This window comes from Lemur catta, chromosome 2, assembly GCF_020740605.2.
Source record: "Lemur catta isolate mLemCat1 chromosome 2, mLemCat1.pri, whole genome shotgun sequence".
NCBI lineage: Eukaryota > Metazoa > Chordata > Mammalia > Primates > Lemuridae > Lemur > Lemur catta.
This window is the reverse complement of record NC_059129.1, coordinates 94,152,397-94,177,200: the sequence shown is the minus strand read 5'-3', so window position 1 is coordinate 94,177,200 and position 24,804 is coordinate 94,152,397. Positions and strand designations below refer to the sequence as shown.

At 35.0% G+C, this 24,804-nt stretch overlaps 1 protein-coding gene and 1 non-coding gene across 4 annotated transcripts in view; both read left to right on the top strand.

Annotated features, from left to right (window-relative positions):
- Positions 1–12,916, top strand: part of USP45 (ubiquitin specific peptidase 45) — a 58,440-nt gene extending 45,524 nt beyond the window's left edge. For 2 of the 3 annotated variants that reach the window (XM_045544069.1, XM_045544072.1), the window contains 5 exons: positions 442–1,117; positions 2,683–2,780; positions 6,117–6,203; positions 8,553–8,706; positions 11,987–12,916. In XM_045544069.1, the coding sequence (XP_045400025.1) occupies positions 442–1,117; positions 2,683–2,780; positions 6,117–6,203; positions 8,553–8,706; positions 11,987–12,117 (1,146 nt within the window). In that variant the 3' untranslated portion in view covers positions 12,118–12,916. The remainder of the gene's footprint in view (positions 1–441; positions 1,118–2,682; positions 2,781–6,116; positions 6,204–8,552; positions 8,707–11,986) is intronic. The other variant, XM_045544071.1, reaches the window with a different exon arrangement.
- A 7,422-nt stretch (positions 12,917–20,338) lies between these two features.
- LOC123633628 lies at positions 20,339–20,455 on the top strand. The gene has a single exon (XR_006733656.1). It is a non-coding gene; the product is annotated as a U5 spliceosomal RNA (small nuclear RNA).
- Positions 20,456–24,804: the final 4,349 nt, after the last annotated feature.

Here is a 24,804-nt window from a genome sequence, read left to right as displayed (position 1 = left end):
AGTAGATACAAACAAAATATTTTCTTCCAGATCTATGGTAACCAGGCAACACTGTTTCATAAGAGTTTTAAATGTGCTTTTGTTGTTTTTTAATTTATTTAAAAAATAGTACATTTTCAACCTTTAAAAATCAACAAGTATGGAAAGGCTTATACAGTAATTGAAAAGTCCTCCCTCAAGGCCCTGTTCTACAAAAGTTCTCAGTTCCTTTCCCCACAAATAGGTAACCATTGTTGTTAGTTTCTTGTGTAAAGATTTACTTTTAAATCAGAACTATTGTTTGGTATATTTTCTGTTGGTCTTAGTTTAGGTAGATTTAGGAAATGGATCTCAGAGAAATAGTATTTATTTAATAACTGTGGAATGTTTAAATGGGACTTATTCACATTTATTTTCAATGAAATCACAAGATTCTTTTCTCAAAACACTGTCAACTTACAGAATCAAGTAACTCATGACCGAAAACGTGTAAGAAAATCGTCTTTTGGAGAAGAGAAGACTGTTGTCATATACCGGAAGAGTGAAAATCTTGAAATGAATGAGGATTCTTTAATGTTTGCAAGCATCAAGACTACTGAGTCACCCCTGAATGAAAGCCCTACCGATGGCAGTGAAAAAGAAGCCAGCCATTCTGAAAGTAGTGTTGATGCTGACAGTGAGGCTTCAGAATCTGAAAGTGCTTCAAAACAAACTGGGCTGTTTAGATCCAATAGTGGATCTGGTGTGCACACATATGGACACGTTTACCATCCATCAGCAGGTGAACTGCCACGTACCAACAAGACTGACAGTGGTGATGGTGGAATGGCTGAAGCAATTTCTGAACTTTATTTGAGTAGCACTGTAACTGGAGATAGAGATTTTGACAGAGAAAATCAGCCACTAAATGTCTCAAATAATTTATGTTTTTCAGAGGAGAAGCATTTGAGGTCTCACAGTCCCCAAAATGCTTTTCAGACCCTTTCTCAGAGCTATCTAACTACTTCTAAAGAATGTTCAGTCCAGTCCTGTCTCTGCCAGTTTACATCTATGGAATTACTAATGGGGAAGAATAAGCTTCTATGTCAGAATTGTACTGTGAAGAAACAGAAGTACCAAAAGGAAACGAGTTTTGCAGGTAAATTATTATTTCATTTTTTTTTTTTTTTTGGTACTGATGGATTATCTCATGGTGACTAGTGGGTTAGAGATTTCAAATAGAGGAACCCATGAACCTTGTCTCCATACTTGAGCTGTTTGGGCACAGGGATTGTTTTAATCATATTTGTGCCTGGGCACTGAAGACACCGACTAGGCAGAGTAGATTTTCAATGGATTTTTGTTCAAAATAAATTGAAGAGCAGGAAGTATGTGCATCTCTGCCTTGAAAATGCAAATCCATATAATCTTATTTGAGAGAGCTAGCTATCTGAAATCTTCCTGTAAGAAATATCCCTAAAATTTATAATTGCATCACTAGTTAGATTAATGATGAAATTAATGTGCTTCACAAATCCCATAATCTGAAGATTTTAAATAATTATATGTCAGGAAGCTAGCAGTATCATGTCTATGTTTAGTTGATCAAAGAAAAGTGGGAAAAGCGGGAATTATCAAGTAAGAAATTCTCAGTGCATCTGTAGCCTTGATGAAATGGAAAGAACACTTTGATTCTTAGTAACTAGTTGTTTTAAAATGTAGATTTTGTTATTATTTAGGTGTGGTGTGGTGAGCCAACAGATCAAGAGATGATTGCCATTGAAAAAATAGTTTGTTGCTGATAGTTTTCGAGAAACATCATGCTACACAGGGCCACATAATTAAGCAAAAACATGGGCAAGAATCTTTATCTGGTTTCTGAGGGAAGGAATGGGTAATGCAGGGTAAGCAGGTTTAGGATTGGCAAGTTTGAATAATTTAGTGGGCTCTGGGATATAAGGGCTGTTTCTAGTTTTCTGGTACCTGGCTCTGGAGCGATTAGGACAGGTGGATAATAGCCCAAGAGTGTAAGAGCCCAGGGAAAGAGATTGTTGGGATATGGGCTCTGGATTGGTTTGCATATGAAAGATGTGCTTAAGTTGTTTACTATCTCAGGAATTAGCTAGCCCTGAGAGGGGCTGTCCCTCCAATGTTAACAAGGCCCTAGACATCCAAGCATTAGAATAAAGACATGCTTAATATATTAGTAATTAAAGAAATGGCTAGATGAGAGAAGAAAGAAACATCTACTTACAGTAATCCCAGTTAAATATGCAGTGGGCCACGTTCAAGTCCTATCATAAATCCTTTCTAACAAACTTATTGAAATGCCCCATGGTTCTCCACGGTGTGTGTTCTCCTTTCGCTGCAATGATAATAAATCCAACTTCTTTAACTACAAGTGTGCTTCTGGTGGTTTTCAGCTGGAGGGGATTGACATAAGTTACTACTAGTTCATCTGCTTTTCAACTTCCAAAGTTTTGTTGCAAATGGCATCTCTCTTATTCTTTGTCCTTATTAAGTATGTGTCTTTAAAAAAAATCCCTTTACCTTCATTTTAGTGGAGTTTTAGAAAGAAGTAGAGGAACCCTTTAATCAGAAGTCCAATTTCTTTAACATTTTTAAAAATGTGGTATGATGTTTCTGTATAATTGTTTACTACATTATATGGTAGACAATGTATAAAATGGAATTTTACATATAAATTTATTGCATTTTATGCAGAAGAGAGAGCAGAAGGAGTTTATACTAATGCCAGGAAACAACTGCTCATTTCTGCTGTTCCAGCTATCCTAATTCTCCATCTTAAAAGATTCCATCAGGTAAAAGTCTTTTAAGTAGCACCATAGTCATTTTCATCATGTGTTTGCAGAGCCCTAAGTCCTATAGAATATTGTCAAGGATTGGACAGTAATTTATTAAATTTAAAAATGTATCATGTGTGATTTACTACTATTCCAGCTACAATAGTATACAAGACTTAAAATTGTTTAATTCACAATATATGAAGATTTGGGTAGTAGGAACCTAAGTGGTGTCTCTGTGTGTGCTAATGAAAAATAAGTCTTATTACAAACACTTATAAGCAGCAAAGTAGCAAAGTGCACATGGCTTTCTGAGCTCTCACAATCCCACAGAGAGGGATGCTTATGCTGGGCAGAGTTATGTAGGATTAAATGCAGAAAGGGCTCCAAGGCAGGCCCTACAGCTATAGGACTCTACAGTGGCTGGCAACCTAAATGTACTTAATGTGTCAGGTTTTTCTCCAGTTCTTTATAGTTTTTAATCTAATGCTTTGTCTCAGTGAGATCATTTTTGCATTTTAAAAAATCATTTTAATATTTCTCTGTAAGAATAAGTGAAAATACTAAAACATTTTTTAAAAAGTGAGGAGTTATATTTTGATACCCGTTTTAAAATGAAACTAATAATTGAAACAGTATGGTTGGAATTGTAAGAAATAAAACATGAGTATAATTTAGAGCCATTACAATATGGTAAAGGAAGAATTTCAAATCAATTGGCAAGGGGGATAGATTTAATTAATAAAGGACTTAGGAAAAATAGTTGTCTGAGGAAATAAAAATTTAGAACTTTGTTCTACATCATATAGTAGCCATACTATTTTCAAATTTTTTGAGTAAAACAGATTATCAGGAAGACTAGGAGAAAACTTAAACATTTAACCTGATCTCTCTGCAAAAGACTTTCTAAGTGTAAAACCCATGAAGGAAATCTCAAAGAGTGAGAGCTTTGATTACATATTTGCAACATTTTAGGCAGGCTACAAATGTGCAAGAAAAGATTTTTCTTCTTACTTATCCCTATCCACAGAAAGGTTAGATTAAGTTCTTGATTTTTCCATAGCCAAGGTTAAGAAACTCAGTGGAACTTAAATGGTCACAGAGAGTGGAGGCAGATGTATCTTGTCTCATTATCAGAAATGCCTAATGGAAGGGGTGCATCTGCAGTGACATTTTATGAACAAGAGAGGATCATGCCAAATTGCAGAAGCTAATTTTGTGATGTACCAGTTATTTTATATTTGGTACTTACATCCCTATTTAGGAACAACTTAGAGAAAGAATTCATGCCCTTAAAGGGAAATATTTGTGAACACCTCAATCCTTTCTTGTTCTCAAGCTAATTGTAATGTCAGCAAAGCCTCATTCTTATTCCCAGGGGTTTGGAATTGTAGGGAGCAGAGTCTCAAGCCATGTCTCTGATTTCATTTTTTTAGCATCTCTAAAAACCTTCTTGGTGGTAACTTTAAAGCTATATGTCAGATTTCTGACAATGGACCCTCTGGAAAAAAAATAATAAATAAATAGAGCTGTATAACAGAAACACCCACAAGACTTAAAGGCAAATCTCAAATTGGATAGAGATCTTTGTCATAAATATGCCAAATGATTAACATTACAGTATGTAAAGAGCTCTGAAAGATCAATAAGACAAATATCAAAACTCTAATAGTAAAATGAGTAAAGAATATCAATTAGAAAAGGAAGTACAAATTCCAGGGAAGCATGCAAAAGTCCATTCTTCCCAGCAAAAGACATGCAAAATAAAATCATAGTGAGATTCCTGTCCAAATCAACATAATGTTGCCAAGGATGAAGTGGGATATAGGCATTCTTATTAGCCAGCAGCATAAGCATAAATTGGGAACACCTTCTAGAAAGTAATTTAGTAATGAATATCAAGAACATTAATGTTTTAGATAAAAGAATTTCTGAACAAAAGTAATCACTCTTGACTAATCTTCCTTCTAAGAATCTTTCTTAAGGAAATAGAGAGGTACACAAAAATGTGTGGCCCATTTGTAGACCATGCCACATGTAAGACCTAGCTTAAGTGTGCAGTGTGCAGGACATCAGATGTATATTTTAATGAGGAAAAGATGATGTATCTACTAAAAGAAAAAAAAGGAGACTGCATATGCCCAAACATAGGGCTGGATGTCTTTCAAAATTATCCCTTAGAGAAAAAGATTTATATTAAAGTCCTTTACATAGTCTTTCCTATTGTGGAAATTCCTATTATGTAATTTCTCAATAGCAAAGTACTGACTGACTGGGAAGGATACATTAGCCTGAAAAGATCTCAGACAGTTCTGGTATCAGATGCTTTTAGAAGTCATCTGGTGAAAAAGGCAAAGAATTTGAATGTAAATTAAGTAATTATTCTGGGATATGATCTCGTAATTTTATGTTGGATATCATGTTAAGCCTCCTAAGAGATCACTTGGAAAAACAAATCAGTAAGTGGGATATATTTTGGCCAAAAAAAATTTTTTTTTCCTCTTTAAAGAAAGGTGAGAAATTAAAAGGGAACAGATCTACAGTAAAATTATGTGTTTAGTATGCAAATGAAAGACCAGTCATTGAAGTCATGAAAACACCACATGAAAGTTTGCATCTGTTAGTTTTTGTTTATCCATACAATTCAGATTTAAGTATCTTCTCATTCCAACAGAGTCCATTTCAATACCTTTGAGAATTTGTTAGCTAGTTTTTATGATCATTACATAATGCAAAGAGCATACATTTTGAAAATTAAAACAAGAAAAAGGTAGAGCTTACTTAAGAACATGAAAGTACATTTTGACTTATATAACATTTATTTTTATTGATAAAATGTTTTGAGTGTTCACATTTTTTGTTTTAATGCATGAATATAATTGAATTTTAGAACTGAAAAGGAATCTAATCCATTTATACCTGTTTTCTCCCTTGACCTAGATGAGGTTACTTAGAATCAAGTTAACTGTTAACCAGTCACTGAGTCCTAGAAAGAGCTCCAGGCTCCTCACTCTTTAGTTGGATACATTTTGATGGTAGCATATGTGTCAGTAGCTTAGCTTTTATCACATTGAATTAATTTTTCCATAAGTATTGAAAAGCCACAGTGAAAGTAATTATTTCCCTTATTGTTCATGGTAAAAATCCCCATGTAAGTGAATAATCTCTGTGGTAACAATTTATGAAACCTAATTTTTAACTTAGTCATATCAATTTTGGACTATTGGTTAGTCACATTTTTATATATATGGAAAAAACTAACTTCTAGAAATCCTCTTTTAGTTTTAGTTAACAGATACAGTGCTTGTGATGTAATTAAGTTTGCTGCATTAAAAATGTTTTGGTTTTTTTAAGGCTGGCTTGAATCTTCGTAAAGTAAACAAACATGTAGATTTTCCACTTATGCTTGATTTAGCACCATTTTGTTCTGCTACTTGTAAGGTAAAGTACATTAAGATATTTAATTGACTTGCAAATAATATGCGTTAAAGTATACTATGTATTGTTTATTAGGCCATGTTTTTGTTTTTTGTTTTTTTTTTAATAAACTCTCTGAAAGAAAATTTTAATAGTGATTAAATCAGTAACATGTAGAACAGTTAATACACTATGACTTTTTTCCTTTGAGAGACAGAATAAGCGAAAATTGAAAAGATAAGGCATGAGACATGGTGGTCATTAAAATCAAAGCTGTTTGTAAATGCTACTAGAAGCTGACAGTACTAAGAAAAATGAATATATTTTGTGCCCTCTCCTGTTCTTTGTGAATAATCTGTGTAATTGGTAATAGTTTTACCGTTTGTGGATTTCTGTATCTTTTGCGAATCAGTATACTAGTGCATTGTCTTTCATGCCATTTCAGGTGTACTACTGAGAGTAGTGTACTTGTCAGCTGAGTATGATACTTCAAAATTGCTCATACTTTAATAATTAGGTATAGAAAGACTGGTATATAATTGCTTGTGTTTACATGTAAGAATTGTGTAGTTAAATAAATGACTTTGTCTTCCCTGAGGGAAGCAGTTATTGGGTAACTTATTGTCCTGTTCCATAGCTAGAAGTCTAGGTTTTGTGGTATGTAATAAAATGCCTATTAAACTTAATATTTTCAGTACACTGACCAGTCAAAACAAAAATCTTCAATGCAGTTTTCTGGTGAATCCAATTTATCTGTTGTGGAATATCAGCACTATCTGTAAATTATTAACACTCAGTAGTCCTAAAATTTGATACTGTGATAAATAATAATGAAATTTAACAAGCTCTGTGTTAAACTTATGAAAACACTGTATTTTAAAAGTACCTGTTATGGAGAATTTCCAACATACACTGAAGTAGACAGAAGAGTGCAATGAGCCTCTGGCACCCAGCCCTAAAACCTCAGATCCTGTCCCATCCACACTCATCCACTTCCTCCTTTATTATATTGAAGTACCTATCAGGCATCATTTCATCCATAAAGAGTTCATTATGTGTCTTTTTTTTAAATTTTTTTTTTATTTTTAGAGAGGGTCTCTATTGCCCAGGCTGGGTGGCAGTGGTACAATCATAGCTCGCTAGAGCCTTGAAATCCTGGGCTCAAGTGATCCTCCTGCCTCAGCTTCTCAAGTAGCTAGACCTACAGGCTTACCACCACACCCAGCTAATTTATTTTTCATACAGATAGAGTCTTGCTATATTGCCCTGGCTGGTCTTAAACTCCTGGGCTCAAGCAATCTTCCTGCCTTGGCCACCCAAAGCACTGGGATTATAGGCATGAGCCACTGCACCTGGCCTTGTATCTCTAAAAGATTAAGAATTACTCCCTCCCTCTTTTTTTTTAAAAAAAACATAACAACAATGCTATTTAATAATTCCATCATATCATCTAGTGTTCATATTTCCAATTGTCTCATAAATGTAATTTTTAAATGAATTAGAATCCAGATAAGGACTGGATATATTAATTTGTATAATTTTTTAATTTTCATTTTTAAGGATTGCTTTTTAAAATTTTATTTAATAATTACATAAAATATTTACATAGGTCCAGGGTATAAACAAGGTAAATTCAAAGAAGTCTAGCTTTTACCCATGTCCATTCTACCTGTTTCCTCCCACTTCTTATAGATAGCCATTTAAAAAATTATGATTTACTTTTTTATTATTTCTTTTTAAAAATATAAGTAGATAAGTGTGTATATTTACATCTCCCCTCTTAAGTAATGGTAGCTTATACTATGAATCCTTTTCTCTACATATTCTTAACATATTCTGGAGATTATTTCATAGCAGTATATAGAAATACAAACCATTTTTTAAGCAGCATAATACTCTGTTGTGCGAATATATCACAGTTTATTCAACCAGTTCCTAATTTATGGACATTTGGGTTTATTCTAGTCTTTTGACATTACAGATGATCCTGCAATTAATAGTCTGGTGCATATCTTTTTATGTTTTGTTCATGTACCTACCTGTGAGAGAGAATTCTAGAAATAGGATTGATGAATCCATGAATAATATATATGTAACTTAGCTAGATTAAATGAAATATCCCTGCATAGGGGTTGTACCCTTTACATGTACACATGCAATGTGTGTGAGTACTTTTTTCCCCACAGGCCGGCCAACAGAGGATCTTGTCATGCTTTTGCAATTTTGTCAGCCTAATAGGTATGGAAAAGTATCTCAGCATAGTTTTACAATGCATTTCTCATATTTTAAGCAGGATATACATTTATTTACTTTTCCTTACAATAATATTCCACTAACTATTACTAATTTGGATTTTTTTTCTTTGTCTGAAAGAATGTAAATGTGGGAGAGAAAGTTTTCTATGGTCTCTATGGCATAGTGGAACATACTGGCTCAATGAGAGCAGGTCACTACACCGCTTATGTGAAAGTGAGAACACCCTCCAGGAAATTATTGGAACATATCACTGGAAAGAAAAATGTGTCTGGTATGCCATCCTAAGTTTATTCATTATTTAAAATTTTTTTTTTATTTTTAATTATTATGGGTACATAATAGTTGTATATCTTTATAGGGTACATGTGATGTTTTGATACAGGCATACAACGTGAATTAATCAAATCTGGGGTATCCACCGTCAATCAGGTATCCACCACCTCAGGCATTTATCATTTCTTTGTGTTAGAAACATTCCAATTCCATTCTTCTAGTTATTTGAAAGTATACCCTAACTTATTGTTGATTATAGTCACTGTGTTGTCTATCAAATATTGTTCATTCTATCTGACCATTTAACTATATTTTTACACACATTAACCATCCCCACTTTATCCCCCTCTCTCTGCTACCCTTCCCAGCCTCTGGTAACCATCATTCTACTCTTTGTCTCCATGAGATCAATTGCTTTTAATATTTAGCTCCCATATATGAGTGAGAACATACTAGATTTGTCTTTCTGTGCTTCGCTTATTTCATATAACATGATGTTTTCCAGTTCCATCCATGTTGTTGCAAATGGCAGGATTTCACTCTTTTTGTGGCTATATAATATTCCATTGTGTATATCTGCCACAATTTCTTTATCCATTCATCTGTTGATGGACACTTAGGTTGGTTCCAAATCTTGGCTATTATAAATAGTGCTGCAGTAAACATGGAAGTGTAGATATCTTTTTGATATACTGAATCCCCCTCCTTTGGATGTATACCCAGCAGCAGGATTGCTGGATCATATGGTAGTTCTATTTTCAGTTTTTTGAGGAACCTCTATACTGTTTCCCATAGCGTCTGTGCCAATTTACATTCTTACCCACAGTGTGTGAGGGTTCCCTTTGCTCTACATCCTCACCAGTGTTCATTATTGCCTGTCTTTTTGATAAAAGCCATTTTAACTGGGGTGAGATGATCTCTCATTGTAGTTTTGATTTGCAGCTCTCTGATGACTAATGATGTTGAGCATTTTTTTCAGTACCTGGTGGCCATTTGTATGTCTTCTTTTGTGAAATGTCTATTCAGATCCTTTGCCTGTTTTTAATTGGATTATTTGATTTCTTCCTATTGAGTTATTGGATGGGTAGTTTGCAAATATTTTCTCCCATTCTGTGGGTTGTCTCTTCCCTTTGTTGATTGTTTTTTTGCTGTGCAGGAGCTTTTTAGCTTGAGGTGATCTCATTTGTCCAATTTTGCTTTGGTTGCCTGTGCTTCAGGGGTGGTATTACTCAAGAAATCATTGCCCAGACCAATGTCCTGAAGCGTTTCCCCAGTGTTTTCTTTTAGTAGTTTCATAGCATCAGGTCTTAGATTTTACGTCTTTAATCCATTTTTATTTGATTTTTGTATATGGCAAGAGATAGGAGTCTAGTTTCACTCTCCTATATATGGATATCCAGTTTTCCCAGCACCATTTATTAAAGAGACTATCCTTTCCCCACTGTATGTTCTTGGCACCTTTGTCAAAGACCAATTTGCTATAATATATGGATTTATTTCTGAGTTCTCTATTCTGTTCCATTGGTGCATGTTTCTTATGCCAATGCCGTTCTGTTTTGGTTACTACAGCTCTGTAGTTTAATTTGAAGTCAAGTAATGTGATTCTTCCAGTTTTATTCTTTTTGCTTAGGATAGCTTTGGTTATTCTAGGTCTTTTGTGGTTCCATATAAATTTTAGGATTATTTTTTCTATTCTGTGAAGGATATCATTGGTACTTTGATGATGGGGATTACAATGAATCTATGGATTGCTTTGGGTAGTATGGACATTTTAACAATATTAATTCTTCCAATCCACAAGCATGGAATATCCATTTTTGTGTGTATTTCCTCTTCAGTTTCCTTCATCAATGTGTTTTATAGTTTTCATTGTAGGGGTCTTTCCCCTCTTTGTTTAAGTTTATTCGTAGGTATTTTATTTGTAGCTATTATGAATGGGATTATTTTCTTGGTTTCTTTTTCAGATTCTTTACTGTTGGCATATGGAAAGGCTACTGATTTTTGTATAGTGATTTTTGTATCCTGAAACTTTACTGAATTTGTTTATCAGTTCTGATAGGTTTTTTGTGGAGTCTTTAGGTTTCTCTAGATATAAGATCATATCATCTGCAAATAAGGATAATTTGACTTCTTCCTTTCCAATTTGGATGCCCCTTATTTCTTTCTCTTGTCTGATTGCTTCGGCTAGAACTTCCAGTACTGTGTTGAATAACACAGTACACACACACAGTAACACAGTGGTGAAAGCAGGCATCCCTGTTTTGTTCCTCTTAGAGGAAAGGCTTTCAGTTTTTCCCCATTCAGTATGATACTAGCTGTGGGTCTGTCCTATATGGCTTTTATCATGTTGAGGTAAGTTCCTTCTATAACCAGTTTTTTGAGAGATTTTTATCATGAAGGATATTGAATTTTATTGAATGCTTTTTCAGCATCAATTTAAATGACCATATGGTTTTTGTCTTCATTCTATTGATACGATGTATCACATTGATTTGTATACGTTGAACCATCCTTGCATCCCTGGGATGAATCCCACTTAATTGTGCTGAATAATCTTTTTAATGTGTTATTGAATTCAGTTTGCTAGCATTTTATTGAGGATTTTTGCATCTATGTTCATCAGAGATTATTGGCTTATCGTTTTATTTTTTGTTGCCATTGTTAAGTTTATTTCATGATTAAAAACAAAGTTTTCTTTTTTTGGAAAAGATAAGTTATTATTTTACATATACCTGAGTAGATTGACTTTAAGTGAGAATTACTTCTAAGAGTGGTTAGAGAATCTTAAATATCATGATACTATACCCTTCTAGGTTATACAAAGTGACACACGGTTTTTCAAGGTACTGAGTCATCATGTATTATAGTGGAGTGGTATTTTATTTAACAATACTAAAAATTTTTTGAAGATATACCAGGTCCTCAGAACAGAGTTGGAGTTGAAAATTTGCTGGCTTTGTTTATGGGTCATTTAATTTTGCTTTTTTTTTCTCTTTGAGTGAAAATGATTCTTTTCCCTGAGCAATTAAGTATTTATAAGGCTCATATTTCACTACATGTTTAAAGTGTTACTAAGTAGAGATAATTATTATCTCTATAATATTTATGTTTTGAAAGAATTTATTTATTTTGGAAAATGCTTAACCTAAGAGGAAACAACTTCTACAGTAAGATTTAGCATTGGATAAATATAGTTTGTAATGAATACATTGCTATTTTTAATTTGGAGTAAGAATGTAAATCAGACTGTTGTAAAATTGTACTTTTTGTTTTGTTAGGTATGAAAGAACCTGATAGTGAATTGGCAGGCCAGTGGGTCCATATTAGTGACACTTACGTGCAAGTAGTTCCAGAATCAAGAGCACTTAGTGCACAAGCTTACCTTCTTTTTTATGAAAGAGAATTATAATTATTAATGGTAATGATTATTTAGGTCACTTTTATTTGAATGCTGCAATGATAACATAATATATAATGTGCCTTTGTAGTCTTCTTTATTCTGTAAGAATATCATGTCCCTCACATGCTCCTGAACTTTACCATTTCGGTGAACCCTTTTAAAGTAAATTAAATTTATTCAATGCTTTCAAATTTATATTCTTAAAATAAATGTAAAAACATTTTTCAAAATATTTGTCCTGGGGGACAGAAAAACCCCAGAATTTACAGTAGGAGAGGAAACCCTTTTATGATGTGGTTCATTATTAACAAACATTCAGAAACAACACTGTCTAAATCAAATCATTCCTTAAGACTGTGTTTCCTAAAATGTAATACCACCTTCCTGATCTCATATATATTCTGTGCCATTGTATACTTATTTTTTAATATTTTTACCCTTAATTTTTTAAACTTAGCCTTGTTTTGAGCAATAATATTCCATGTTTTATGTGCTTGTTTTTTTCTAATAAACATAAATACATAAATTAAAGATTGTTCATCTATGTACTACTCCACTTAAAATCATCTCAGGGCTATCCAGTGGTATATATGTACTACTGTTTGGGAAACATTGCTATAACACATAATTATATGAAGTAATACCTAATATGGCATAGTGACCTTGTCATATTTTATATGATTCAGCTATTTTAACACATTCACTACCATGGAGTTGTATTTAACTCACGCTTGTTTTGAGCTCAGGGCCTGGTAAAGCAAAACTGGACAAAACCCTGCAGTTGGTTCATGAAAATCTTACTGGTTGTTGTTCTTATTGTTACAATTAATATTCACAGTTTAATTCTTAAAACATGAATTAAATGAACAGAAGGCAATAACAAATTATTCATTAAATTAGAAAGAATCATTTTGTTTTCAAAGTTTTTATTCTATTTTCATAATAAAATACTGTGGCCACAAGGAAAAAATTTTTTTTCTAGTGTGGCAGTGTGTTAAACAGGTATCACTGTAATTTCAGTAGTGTGAGTTTACAAATAATATATTGATTATCTTATTGATTTGAAGTTTTGAGGACTGGAGATATATTGAGACATTTCATTAACATATCATTTGCAGCCTATTCATGGTGGAGTTAGGGATAATTTGCAAGTGGTTGGTCAAGGTCAAAATATAAATAATTATAACATGTAGAATTGGTAATTAGAAGTCAATAATCTGTATGGGACCATAGGATACCTTTGATATATAAATTATCAAATTATATTTGTAAGTGATAGAAGATTATATTAACAAAAATATTTTTTACCTCTATTTCAGTAAATATTAGACATGCTTTGGGGGTTTTGAGATTATTTTTGTCTTCAACAAGCATCATTAATAAGTTCAATGAATTTAGCTTTTATTTTAATGGGGCATAAAGCTGACATTTCTGATTTTCTGTTTAAATAATTAAATAATAGTAAAACTGTACTCCCCTCTAGAATACAAATTATTAAGCTGTCAAAACTTAGCATGAAAAATATTACTATTACCTAGGCTTAAGTTTTAAAAACTAATGGCTACTTCAGTGTCATATTATTGAATCAAAACATAACTGCATGGTTCAAGCATCCTAATCATTAGTGCCAATGAATGATACTACAAGCAAGTGCTGGATAAGTGCCTAGTCCCAGTTCATTCTCCTCTTAGGAAGTAAAAATAATAGCAGCTGTAGATAATGTGTGGAAATATTTAACCAAGACTGACTCTTTTTAACATGTAAGTATATATAACATCATCAAGGTTACCAGTGCTGCCTTCTGATATGCTAATGAATAGAATTGTGATTTCTGTTAAAGATGGTAATAGTATACACGATACAGAACTTAAAAATGTCATTGTATAAATTGTTTGTAAGCTATTGAAATTTCAACAGTAGTGTTTTTCTTGATTTTTTTTAACAGTGAAATAATTGAGAAATATGTCCTTATAAATTAATATGCAAAGTCAGGTTTTGTCCTGTGAAAGGTAGTTTACAGTATTTTCTGTTTCATTATAATTCATTAACATTGAAGATTTCAGTACCAGAACAGTGAATTTTTTGAAAAATATTAAATTTCTTTATTTAAGTCAGCCCTCTTGGTAATAGCAATTGCCACCCCATTCCCCCCAAAATAAATGTATAATAAATATTAGGTCAGCTCAGTTTTCTCCTAGAAAAGATACTATTAAGAGGTATATACTTTCCATTGGATGGTCGCCTGTTTCTTGTTTCATAGATAGCTATTTGGAAAGATACTTATACCTGCTATGCTGACACTACTTTAACATCTTTTAAAATGGAAAGACCTATATAGATTTTAGATATTATTCCAGAAGTTCCATGCAGATAAGATACTTTTGTTTTCATTTCCTTAGTGTTAAATGAGCTAATTCAGAAATCTATTTTTTTATGGCCTAGAGTTTATAAACACTTTTTCCTTGTCTTCTGAAAGACAAGGAAATTTAATTTTCATACCTAAGAATTTCCTAAAGATAGCTTTTGTAGTAGAGAAAGCATGTTATATTATACATGGGTCTACATTTAAAGAAAAAAAAATTTTTTTTTTGAGACAGGGTCTCACTTTGTTGCCAAGGCTAGAGTGTAGTGGTATCATCATAGCTCACTGCAACTCAAATTCCCAGGCTCAAGCAATCCTCCTGCCTCAGCCTCCCAAGTAGCTGTGACTACAGGCATGAGCCACCACACACCCAGCTAATTTTTCTATTTTTTGTAGAGACCAGGTTGCTCTATGTTTCTCAGGCTGGCCTTGAACTCCTGGCCTCAAGCTATCTTCCCTCCTTGGTGAATTTGTTTTTATTTTGAATGTTACCAAAGCACATTTGCAGGGATATTAAATTGTGAGGCTACTGTAATAACAATAGTTTCCAGATTACCTCAGGAAGCAGTACAAATAAATACGAATGTTTACAGATCATCAAAACAACTACCATAGTGTTTGAACAAATGAATTTAAGTAAAAGAGAGGTTACACTGGCTTTGTTTATAAATTAGTTTACAGGGTATGTCTGACCCCAGTTCTCCATAATTTTTTCATATTTAAAATGATAAAATGTTGATTATGTGCCAATTATGTGAATATTCTTGACATGATAAAATATATGTCTATACTTAAGATTTTGTCATTTAATGCTTTTAAAAATTGTGAGGACCATCTTTTTAGGTGGCCAAGGAGAGTGATAGTTGATATCAATTCAAAGAGTAATTGACAATTCAAAGAGTAGTTGTTCTTATTTTAAGTCTACCTAATAGGGCTGTTTTACTATATTTAATAGCTCTTAGCTCGCATGTGTGATGATTTTAATCAGTGATTATGTAATAGCTAAACAAAATTTCCTGAAGATTAAGCTGTGAAATGTATCAACCTTATCTAATTTTCGTAGTACAAAATAACATCCTGCCTACTTTTTAAAAATTTATATTCATAATTTATTTTTCTGCATGATACCTGATCAAATAAGCCTAAACCAAATATGTACAATAAAATTGAGCCCTTAGATAGTATTTAGTGCATTATTAAGAAAGAATATTTCTAGATATTTAAAATGTTTTTGTTTATATATAAATCATCACTTCAAATCTGTTTAAAAGATGATTATGTTTTCAATTTTGAGTAATAAATTAGGTCATTCCTATGTTTTGTCTTCACTTTTTTTGTAGTTTTTAGAAAATAGCTATGTAACTTACTGAGCATTATTTTGTTGTTACTGTATAAACATGCATTATAAATATTAAATTCTTATTTATCTTATGTTACAAATTGGTCCTGGAGTTTTTGCCATGCACATTGACAATGTTTTATCTGTATTTGTGTATGTCTTAGTCCACTTGGGCTGGTATAACAAAATACCACAAACTGGGTGGCTTATTAACAATAAAAATTTATTCTTCACAGTTCTGGAGGTTGAGAAATTCAAAATCAAGGTGCTAGTAGATTCTGTGTCTGGTGAGGGTCCATTTATGGTTCATACAGACAGTGCTTTCTTGCCGTGTCCTCACATGGGGAGAGGGACAATGGATCACTCTGGGGCCTCTTTTATGAATGCACTAATCCCCATGCATCAGGGCTCCACCCTCATGACCTAATGACCTCCCAAAGGCTCTACCTTCAAATAGCTTCTTATTAGGCATTTGTGAATTTTGTGGGGACATAAACATTCAGTCCATAGCAGCTTGCTATGTTCAAAATATCCTTCATATTTTAGACATTCAGTATTTCAGAACAAACTATCTTATTTGGGGCACTGTCACTCAGATTTCAGTATCTACCAAGGGTGAATCTTCATCCTTTCAGATGTTTCTCAAAATATTTGAGTTATTTAACAGGATAATTCATTAGGAAATATTTTATCTACCTGTTTGTACCTAACCTTTTTTTGGGTCATGAAGCTGTTTGAGATTATGATGAAAGTTATAGACCATCTTTTGTTTAATCATTTAATGAAGTATTTGTTGAACACCTGCTATGTGTAGGCACTAGAGATACAACAGAGAACATAAGACAGAAATCTACAGAAATGAGGAAATAGACATTCTAATGTAAAGAGTAAGGAAAAGATCTGCCAAATGGTAATGACACAGAGAAAAATCAAGCAATATTGCCTACAGAGCCATATGGAAATTAAGGTCCAGGGGATGAAGGATATCCTAGGGATAAAAAGGCATCATGATATTAGTCCTGATAGTCCCAAAGGGAAAGCTGAATGTTGGAAACCATAGGATTTTAATTCTGTGGCCATCTCTTCTGACAATATAGAGGCTGGAAAGGGAAATACTGACATCTGTATGTTTCCAGGAAAATATGTCCTCAATTTTTATATGTAATTTCAGAGGTTCATGGACTCCCCTGAAGCCATTTTCATACATATTTTAAATTGTACCCAAGCAGAAATATTCAAAATGTTTGCATTCCCAGATGTATTAGGATAAGCTGGGTTATGCTGCAGGAACAACCCAAAATCCTGGTGGCTTAGCACAACAAAATTTATTTCTTGCTCACCCAAAGTTCATCAGGAATCTGGGCAATCTGCAAAGGTAACTGTTTAACAACTGGTGACTCTGTAATCCAGGCTGATTCAGTCTCATGGCTCTACTGTTTCAACACCAGGTCTTCCCATTGTGGCAGGGAAATAGAGCACCAAAAGGTCTGTACCAGCAATTAAGTTCTTCATCTTAGATGTGTCACTTACAATTTATTGGAATGAAATAGTCATGTGTCCCTGCCTAATTGCAAAGAAGGATAGATAGGAAAGAGTAAGGCTCCCATGGGCTCCAGAAGAAAAGGAGAATGGGATATGTGAGTTTACTATCTCTATCAGAATCCACCCTTCTGGTCACAAAATACTCAGCTCACTCTTCTTTCTACACATGAAACACAGTGATTCCCTTCTCAAGGGACACAGCCCAAAAGTCCTGTCTAAGTAAAGTTTTATCCTCCAAGATCACGCTCTCTGGAAGGGCTATGTCAGATCTGGATGTTGTTCCCAGTGTCTTAGAGACCTAGGAACCAAGATATGTTCTGTTTTCCACATACTTAATGTACAGTGATGGAAGGGGTGGAACCATAACCACAATCAGCATTCTCATTCAGAAAGGGGGGAAAGAATGAGAGAAACTGTCACGGTTCCTTAGGCTGGGCATGGGGTATGTTTATGATTAGACTTCTCTAGGAAGAATTCCTACATTCATTGTTCACTGTGACCCCAGACTCCTTCCTTTGGCAGGATCATTTTTTTTTAATTAACATCTATGGCTACATCTGAATGGCTGTTGAGGAATATGACATCCTTGGGAGTTGCCCTTTTATTGAGACCATTTCCTAGATGATTGAGGATTGGAGTTTTTTTTTTTGTTTGTTTGTTTGTTTTTAATTTGAGATAGTCACAAGTTCTTTTAGCCAAGGTTTCTGGTTTCTTTTTCAGTATAACTCTTAAAAACTTAGTAGGCTTCTTATCTGTTTCCAGTCTGATTAATAATTTTTTGAGATATATAGTTTTGGGGTTGGCTATATGTCTTTGCTTTCCTTCCCCCACACCTCTCGCCTGATTTTATTGCAGATACATTATAAGCTTTGATGGAGGAGACATACTCTTAGCCACCTTTTCAACCTGAGGCATTTTTTCCCAAGAGGAAAAAATTAAGGTTCCACATCCTTAATTAACCCACTGAAAAATTTTCTAAAACGGATATGAAGCCTGCAGCCTTAGTTATCTTTGCTGCAAGGCTGAGTTTTAATGATACTTTGTCACTTAAAAGCTTTCTCAAGTTTATCTTCTACTACTTGGAGTTGAGAAACTCAACGCTCTGAGGCTCTAAATTTTTTGTCTCCTCTATTCCCTCATTTTGGCTTTCATTCTTTCCCTTTGGCCAAACATTCTTTCCTGAGTTCTACTCTTATGATACTTTGTCAAATGCATCCAATAGCACACACCACACATTAGCATCTGGTTTTTTAACGTCTCCCCCCAGCTCAAAATTCATTATGTACATTATCTACGTCCCAGCTTGTCATGCATAACAGTTATATCAAATGCTATACTGCTGCATACTGTGAAGTGCCATGTTTCTAGCTTCTAAGATTAGTTTTCTTTGTCTGCCAACCTCTAAGCAAATGCTTTTTATTTAGGTCACCAAATATGAAATGTCTGATTTTGAATCAAACGTTTATTATATCTCAAACAAGCAGCAGACAAGAATTTTGCCATCTTAACTGTAGCTTGTTTATGCCAGCAGTGAAGAAGCCTGGAGAGTGAGTGGCGATGAAATTGCAAAAGGCATTTTCCACAGCTTGTTGAGAATTGAATATTTTTGCTTGCAAGAAGTGGTCGTCAGTTGGTGCAAGGTCTGGTGAATACGGTGGATGATAGAGAGTTTCCAAGTCCAGCTCCTATAGTTTGAGCAGTGTTGTTTGTGTGATGTGTGGTTGAGCGTTGCCTTGCAAGAGGATTGGCCTGTCTCTATTGACCAATCTTGGCTGCTTCATCACAAGCATCCTCATCATTTCATCCGACTGATTGTAGACATCTGCTGCCATCAATTGACCAGGTTCCATCAAGTTGTAGTGGATTATACCAGTGCTGGACCACCAAACAGACACCATTAGCATGTTTTTGATGAATATTTGGTTTTGGACCGCATTTCAGCACCTCATCTTTATCTAACCATTGTGCTGAATGCTTGCAATTGTCAAAAATAATCCATTTTTCATTACACATAACAATATGGTGTAGAAATGGTTTGCCTTTATGTTGTGACAGCAAGAAAGGCAAGCTTCTAGACAGTTTCTCTTCTGACACTCATTTAATTCATGTACCCATCTATGCAGCTTCTTTACCTTTCTGATTTGTTTCAAATGGTCCAATATTGTTGGAATAGTAACACCAAACCTTGCTGCTAATTCACACATAGGTTGAGATGGATTCGCTTCCACTACAGCTTTCAGCTCATCATTATTCACTTTGGTCTCACGTCACCCCCATGGCTCATTTTCAAGATTAAAATCACCAGAATGGAACTTCTCAAACTATCGACGTACTGTGCGTTCATTAGCCACAATCCTTCCCAAACTCTTTGTTGATATTTCGAGCTGTCTGCACTACATTGGTTCCACGATGGAACTCATATTCAAAAATAACATGAATTTTTGTTTTATCCGTGGTTTCATAAAAATTGCTCTTAAAAAAATTTTAAAGATAATCACAAGCCAAAATGTGCTTTTGAAAGAATGAGGATGCACCTTCACAATTAAAAAAAAAAAAACCAAAAAAACAAGATGTGTCAAAGTGATATGTCAGAGATATCAACTGTCAGACTTAGTAGTTAAGGAAATCAGACATTTCATATTCAATAACCTTAATATTTTAGGTTCTTCATTTGAGCAGCACCCAACTCCTGTTATCAGTATCTATCTATATTTGACTCAAGATAGGTTAGCCTCCCGCTGTATTAACAAATGACCCCAGAATCTCAGTGGCTTATTTTGTGGTCATTACAAAGTCCTTTACAGATTTGGGGATCTTTCTCGCAACTGTTTCCCATAAAACAACTCAGTGATCCAGGCTAACAGAGGATTTCCCAACCATAGCTGCATTATCTGAAACATGCAGCCTGGTGACAGTGCACCAAGTCTTCTAAGTGTGGGCCCAGAAGTGACTTCATCACTTAACCCACAGTGCATTGGCCAGAACTTATTCATAAGGCCCACCCTAAAAAGGATAAATCTTTCACCGTTTACTAAAGATTTCCACGGAGAGGAACAGTTGTGAGTTGGTAACCAAATTTTTTGAGGCCTTGCTTAGGCAAGGCTAAATTAATAAATAAAGTCCTCCCTAACTTTAAGGGGGGCTTAGAAATGCAGTCTTTTGTGTGCTATAAGTCTGTGGAGAGTCAGATATTAGTGAATGCTAATAATATTTACCATCTCATACAAATGAATTAAGTACAGAAACAGTTTGACTCACAAAAGATTTTAGGTAAGAATATGCAGTCATTGAACATACTAGGTTTACCTTACTTTTCTCTAATCTGACCTAAATGGCTAATACCTGTCCAGTATGGTCCATTGTTAAATAACTAAGGCAATTTTTGTTTTATATCTTCCCCATACTTTATTATGCCAGATTCTCTTGCTACTTTCTAGGAAATGCTTAAGTAACCATATTACTTAAGAATTAAAGAGTTGCAGCTGGGTATGGTATAATAGCTCACACCTGTAATCCCAGCTACTCGGGAGGCTGAGGCAGGAGGATCCCTTGAGCTCAGGAGTTTGAGGTTATGGTGAGCTATGACTGTGCCACTGTATTCTAGCTTGGGTGAGAGAGCAAGACTCTATCTCTTAAAAAAAATAAAAAAATAAAGAGTTGCAATTTGTAATTGCTTGTAGCATCATAGCTTTACATATTTATCATCCATTGTATTTACTGTGATAAAATATATAACAACATTTGCCATTTTAACCATTTTTAGGTGTATAATTCAGTGGCATTAAGTACATTCACATTGTTGTGCAAACCTCACCATTCATTTCTAGAACTCTTTCATCATCCCAAACTGAAACTCTGTACCCATTAAACCATAACTCCCTATTCCTCCCTCCTCCCAACTCCTGGCAACCTCTGTTCTATTCTGTCTCTGAATTTGCCCATTCTAGGTACCTCATATAAGTGGAATTGTACAATATTTGTCCTTTTGTGTCTGGTTTATTTCATCTTGCATAATGCTTTCAAGGTTCATCCATACTGTAGTGTGTTTCAGAACTTCATTCCCTTTTAATGCTGAATGATAGTCTATTATTGTATGTATATACCACAGCTTTAAATTTTTATTAAGTTTTAAGATGGATATGATATGGCACCTAATAACACTATAAGGTTCAAATCTCAAGAAACAAATAGTTTCCGTATGATTTCCACATCTCATTTAGCTTTTTTCCATTTTACTTTAAGAATAATTTGTTTCTATAATAATGCAAGGTACTAACTTAAACATATCCCCCCTTAGAGGATAAACACTCTACAAACAGGAAGTTAACAAAAAATTTCATTTACAAAGTCCCATGATTGTTAGTCCTTAACAGCAGATTGCCAGATTTAAGATTAGCAAGATGGTGGCTGCTATAGCACTTGATAATTGCAGTGCAGAATGATCAAACTGCAGCAGTTAACATACATGACAGCTACTCAAACAGAAACTTTAACACAAAAACACATTCTGAGGAAATTTGGTGTTGAAATACATATACTTGCCTGATGTGTCCAATCAGATCATAATGTTACAGGGAAATCTTAGAGGAGAGTGGTTAGGGATAGGGAAATGGAACTGTAAAACTCATTTTCTGATCTGGCAGCGATTGCTGAGAGTGTCTCAATAAACTGGCACAAGGAACAAAATGTGAGTATTTTAATAATCTTCTCCATTTGGCAATGAATTTCCAAAATGATTGGCCTATGTTGGGGTCACTGTTGTTCGAAATATTAATTCAGTCATTTGACAGATGTAAAAACATTTCTGTGTGCAAAGCAGTATGCTAGGCACTTGGAGGGCAGAGGGAGAAAAAAATCCTTACCTGAACATTGCCTCATACTAAGGAAACAAGCAAACAATTATAGTATGATTATAGAGAGTAGTTTCAGGAGGGCAATCAGGTTTTTCTGAGAAAACAGAATATTTTTCTGATTAGAATGTTTCTCAGGGAAATAAACTCAAAAATCAGGCCCTATGCAAACAAACTTTGAAAATACATATCACAGAGCAAAATCAGAGATAAATACTGATAACATGTAATATATGTCCTTATAATTTTTGCTCCATAAAGTGATTTTTAACATCATGTTAGACTGTTGAGTAGTCTTATTTGTGTTAAGTGGAAATTAGGGAAAGGGTCAAAGAAATAGAGCTTTCCTTTTGCCTCCAGTAGTATCCTCACGAATTCACATTGTCATGGTCCTGTTCAGTCTATGGCTGGACCTTGAAGTGTTGTCCCAGTTCTTGGGCTGTAGGCTTGGAAGAATCACAACTCTTGGCCCCTATGATGGAGAGAGATGACAAACACTCAGCAAGTGAAGAATCTATTGTAAGGGAAGTTTAAGGGTGCAAAGTGAAAGACATTTCTTAAGGGGAAATCGGTCTGTCTCGAGTGAAGAAGACCCTAATTAATTCTAGAATTCCTTCTTTTATATGCTAGTAGTTTATGTTGATGTAAAGGTCAGTTATAATTACTTATGACTATATGTCATGGGTTTTTAGGGTCTGAATTTTCCAGGTATGGATATAACTTAAAGGTTATGTTCCAGTCATTCCTTTCTCCTGTATGTCACTGTTTATGATATTTTTCTGTTTTCTGATTGGTGGTCACTGTTCCACAGTCTAATCACCCCATTCTTTTTCTTTTCTTTTTTTTTTTTTTTTGAGACAGAGTCTCGCTCTGTTGCCTGGGCTAGAGTGCCATGGCATCAGCCTAGCTCACAGCAACCCCAAACTCCTGGGCTTAAGCAATCCTTCTGCCTCAGCCTCCCGAGTAGCTGGGACTACAGGCATGCGCCACCATGCCCGGCTAATTTTTTCTATATGTATTTTAGTTGTCCAGATAATTTCTTTCTATTTTTAGTAGAGATGGGGTGGGAGGGGGTGGGGGGGGTGTCTCTCTCTTGCTCAGACTGGTCTCGAACTCCTTACCTTCAGCAATCCTCCGGCCTCAGCCTCCCAGAGTGCTAGGATTACAGCGTGAGCCACCGCGCCCGGCCCACCATTCTTTAAGACTGAAATAACTGTTTACCCTGGTTATTCTTTTATAACTATTTCCTCTTTATTGTTTTCTATAACTGTTTCCTCCTTGTTTTTCTGCCCCTGTTATTCCATTGCCTCTTGTTTTTCTGTCCCTAACAACATCATGATGTGGCCAGGTATAATTAATGAAGGTTTCTCCCAAGATAAAATTTTATTTTGAAGGCCACCAGGATTTGAGGAAAGGCAGATCTTTACCTACTAAGGACTTTATTCTCATGCTAATCAAGGAGTATCTGGGTTTCTAGTGTTGAGGAAGACTGAATTTCATGCAAAGGGCATCTCTATTCTCACATCTATATCTTCTTTACCCACCTAGCTGTATTATTTTGTTTCTAATGTAATTTACTATTTCCTTTGCACAACAATTCCCAATGAAACAATTTAGATACTTAGTACAGTTTTCAGTTACCCCAAAATTTCATGTTACTCTCTGGAGAGATACTTTTCAAGATTTAATTAAGAAATACATACTGTATCTTTGGAATCTTTTCGTTTTCTTTGAAACTTGTCGCTGCTAGCCTGGAAATTGGCACTTTTCATACCTGAACGCTGTTCATATTAAAACACATGGAATCAAAGTATTCTTTTCGAAGAGTGTAATTGTATAGGTCCTTTCGAGAAGCCACAGTTGAAGGAAAGGAGTAGCAGGACAGAAACCAGATCTCCCTGCCACTTTCCCCTAGAGGTCACAGGGAAGAATGAAATACCGGACTAGCTGGGCGAAGCGGAGCTGAACAAACGTCCCCGGGAGGGGGCGCGATGTTTTGAGATTAACAAAGAGAACGACCGCTGCGGGGTCAGCTAAGGTCTCGGTTTTCGCTACCGATCCAGACGGTGCACTTTGCAAACGCACTGTTTCCCTGAGATGGAACCCTCGGAAGCGCCCAGTGCGTCCCAAGCTGGAGTACTCCGAGAAGACGCGGGCCAGATTCTGGCCTGCCTGAAATTGCTCCTGGCGCACCCAGGAACTGGCCAGAGTTGGTTCGGTTTGACCCTAGGGCCCCTCCGTAGTGTAAAAGTCATATCGCGAACTCAAGTCTCTTTTTTGAAGCAGCTGAAGGTTCCTAGGGGAGAATGTACGTACCCTTAAAGGAGGTTCACGTTGCTACCGTAAAAAATTTGCGGGCGCCCTTTGTGTGGAACACTTACGCTTTTGACTTTCTGCCCACTGTAAAGATAAAAAGGAATTGGGCATGGCATCGGCTACATTAAGAAGTAATGTACAGGAATGTTCAGACAGTTGCCTGGCACTGACCAGAGTCGAGGTGGGTTTGCCCATAACAAAAATGGCTTCGACACGTACCAACCCGGTAGAGTCACGTGCTCACATACCAGGATGAGAGGTGGTATGGCTTCAGATGACGAACGGAT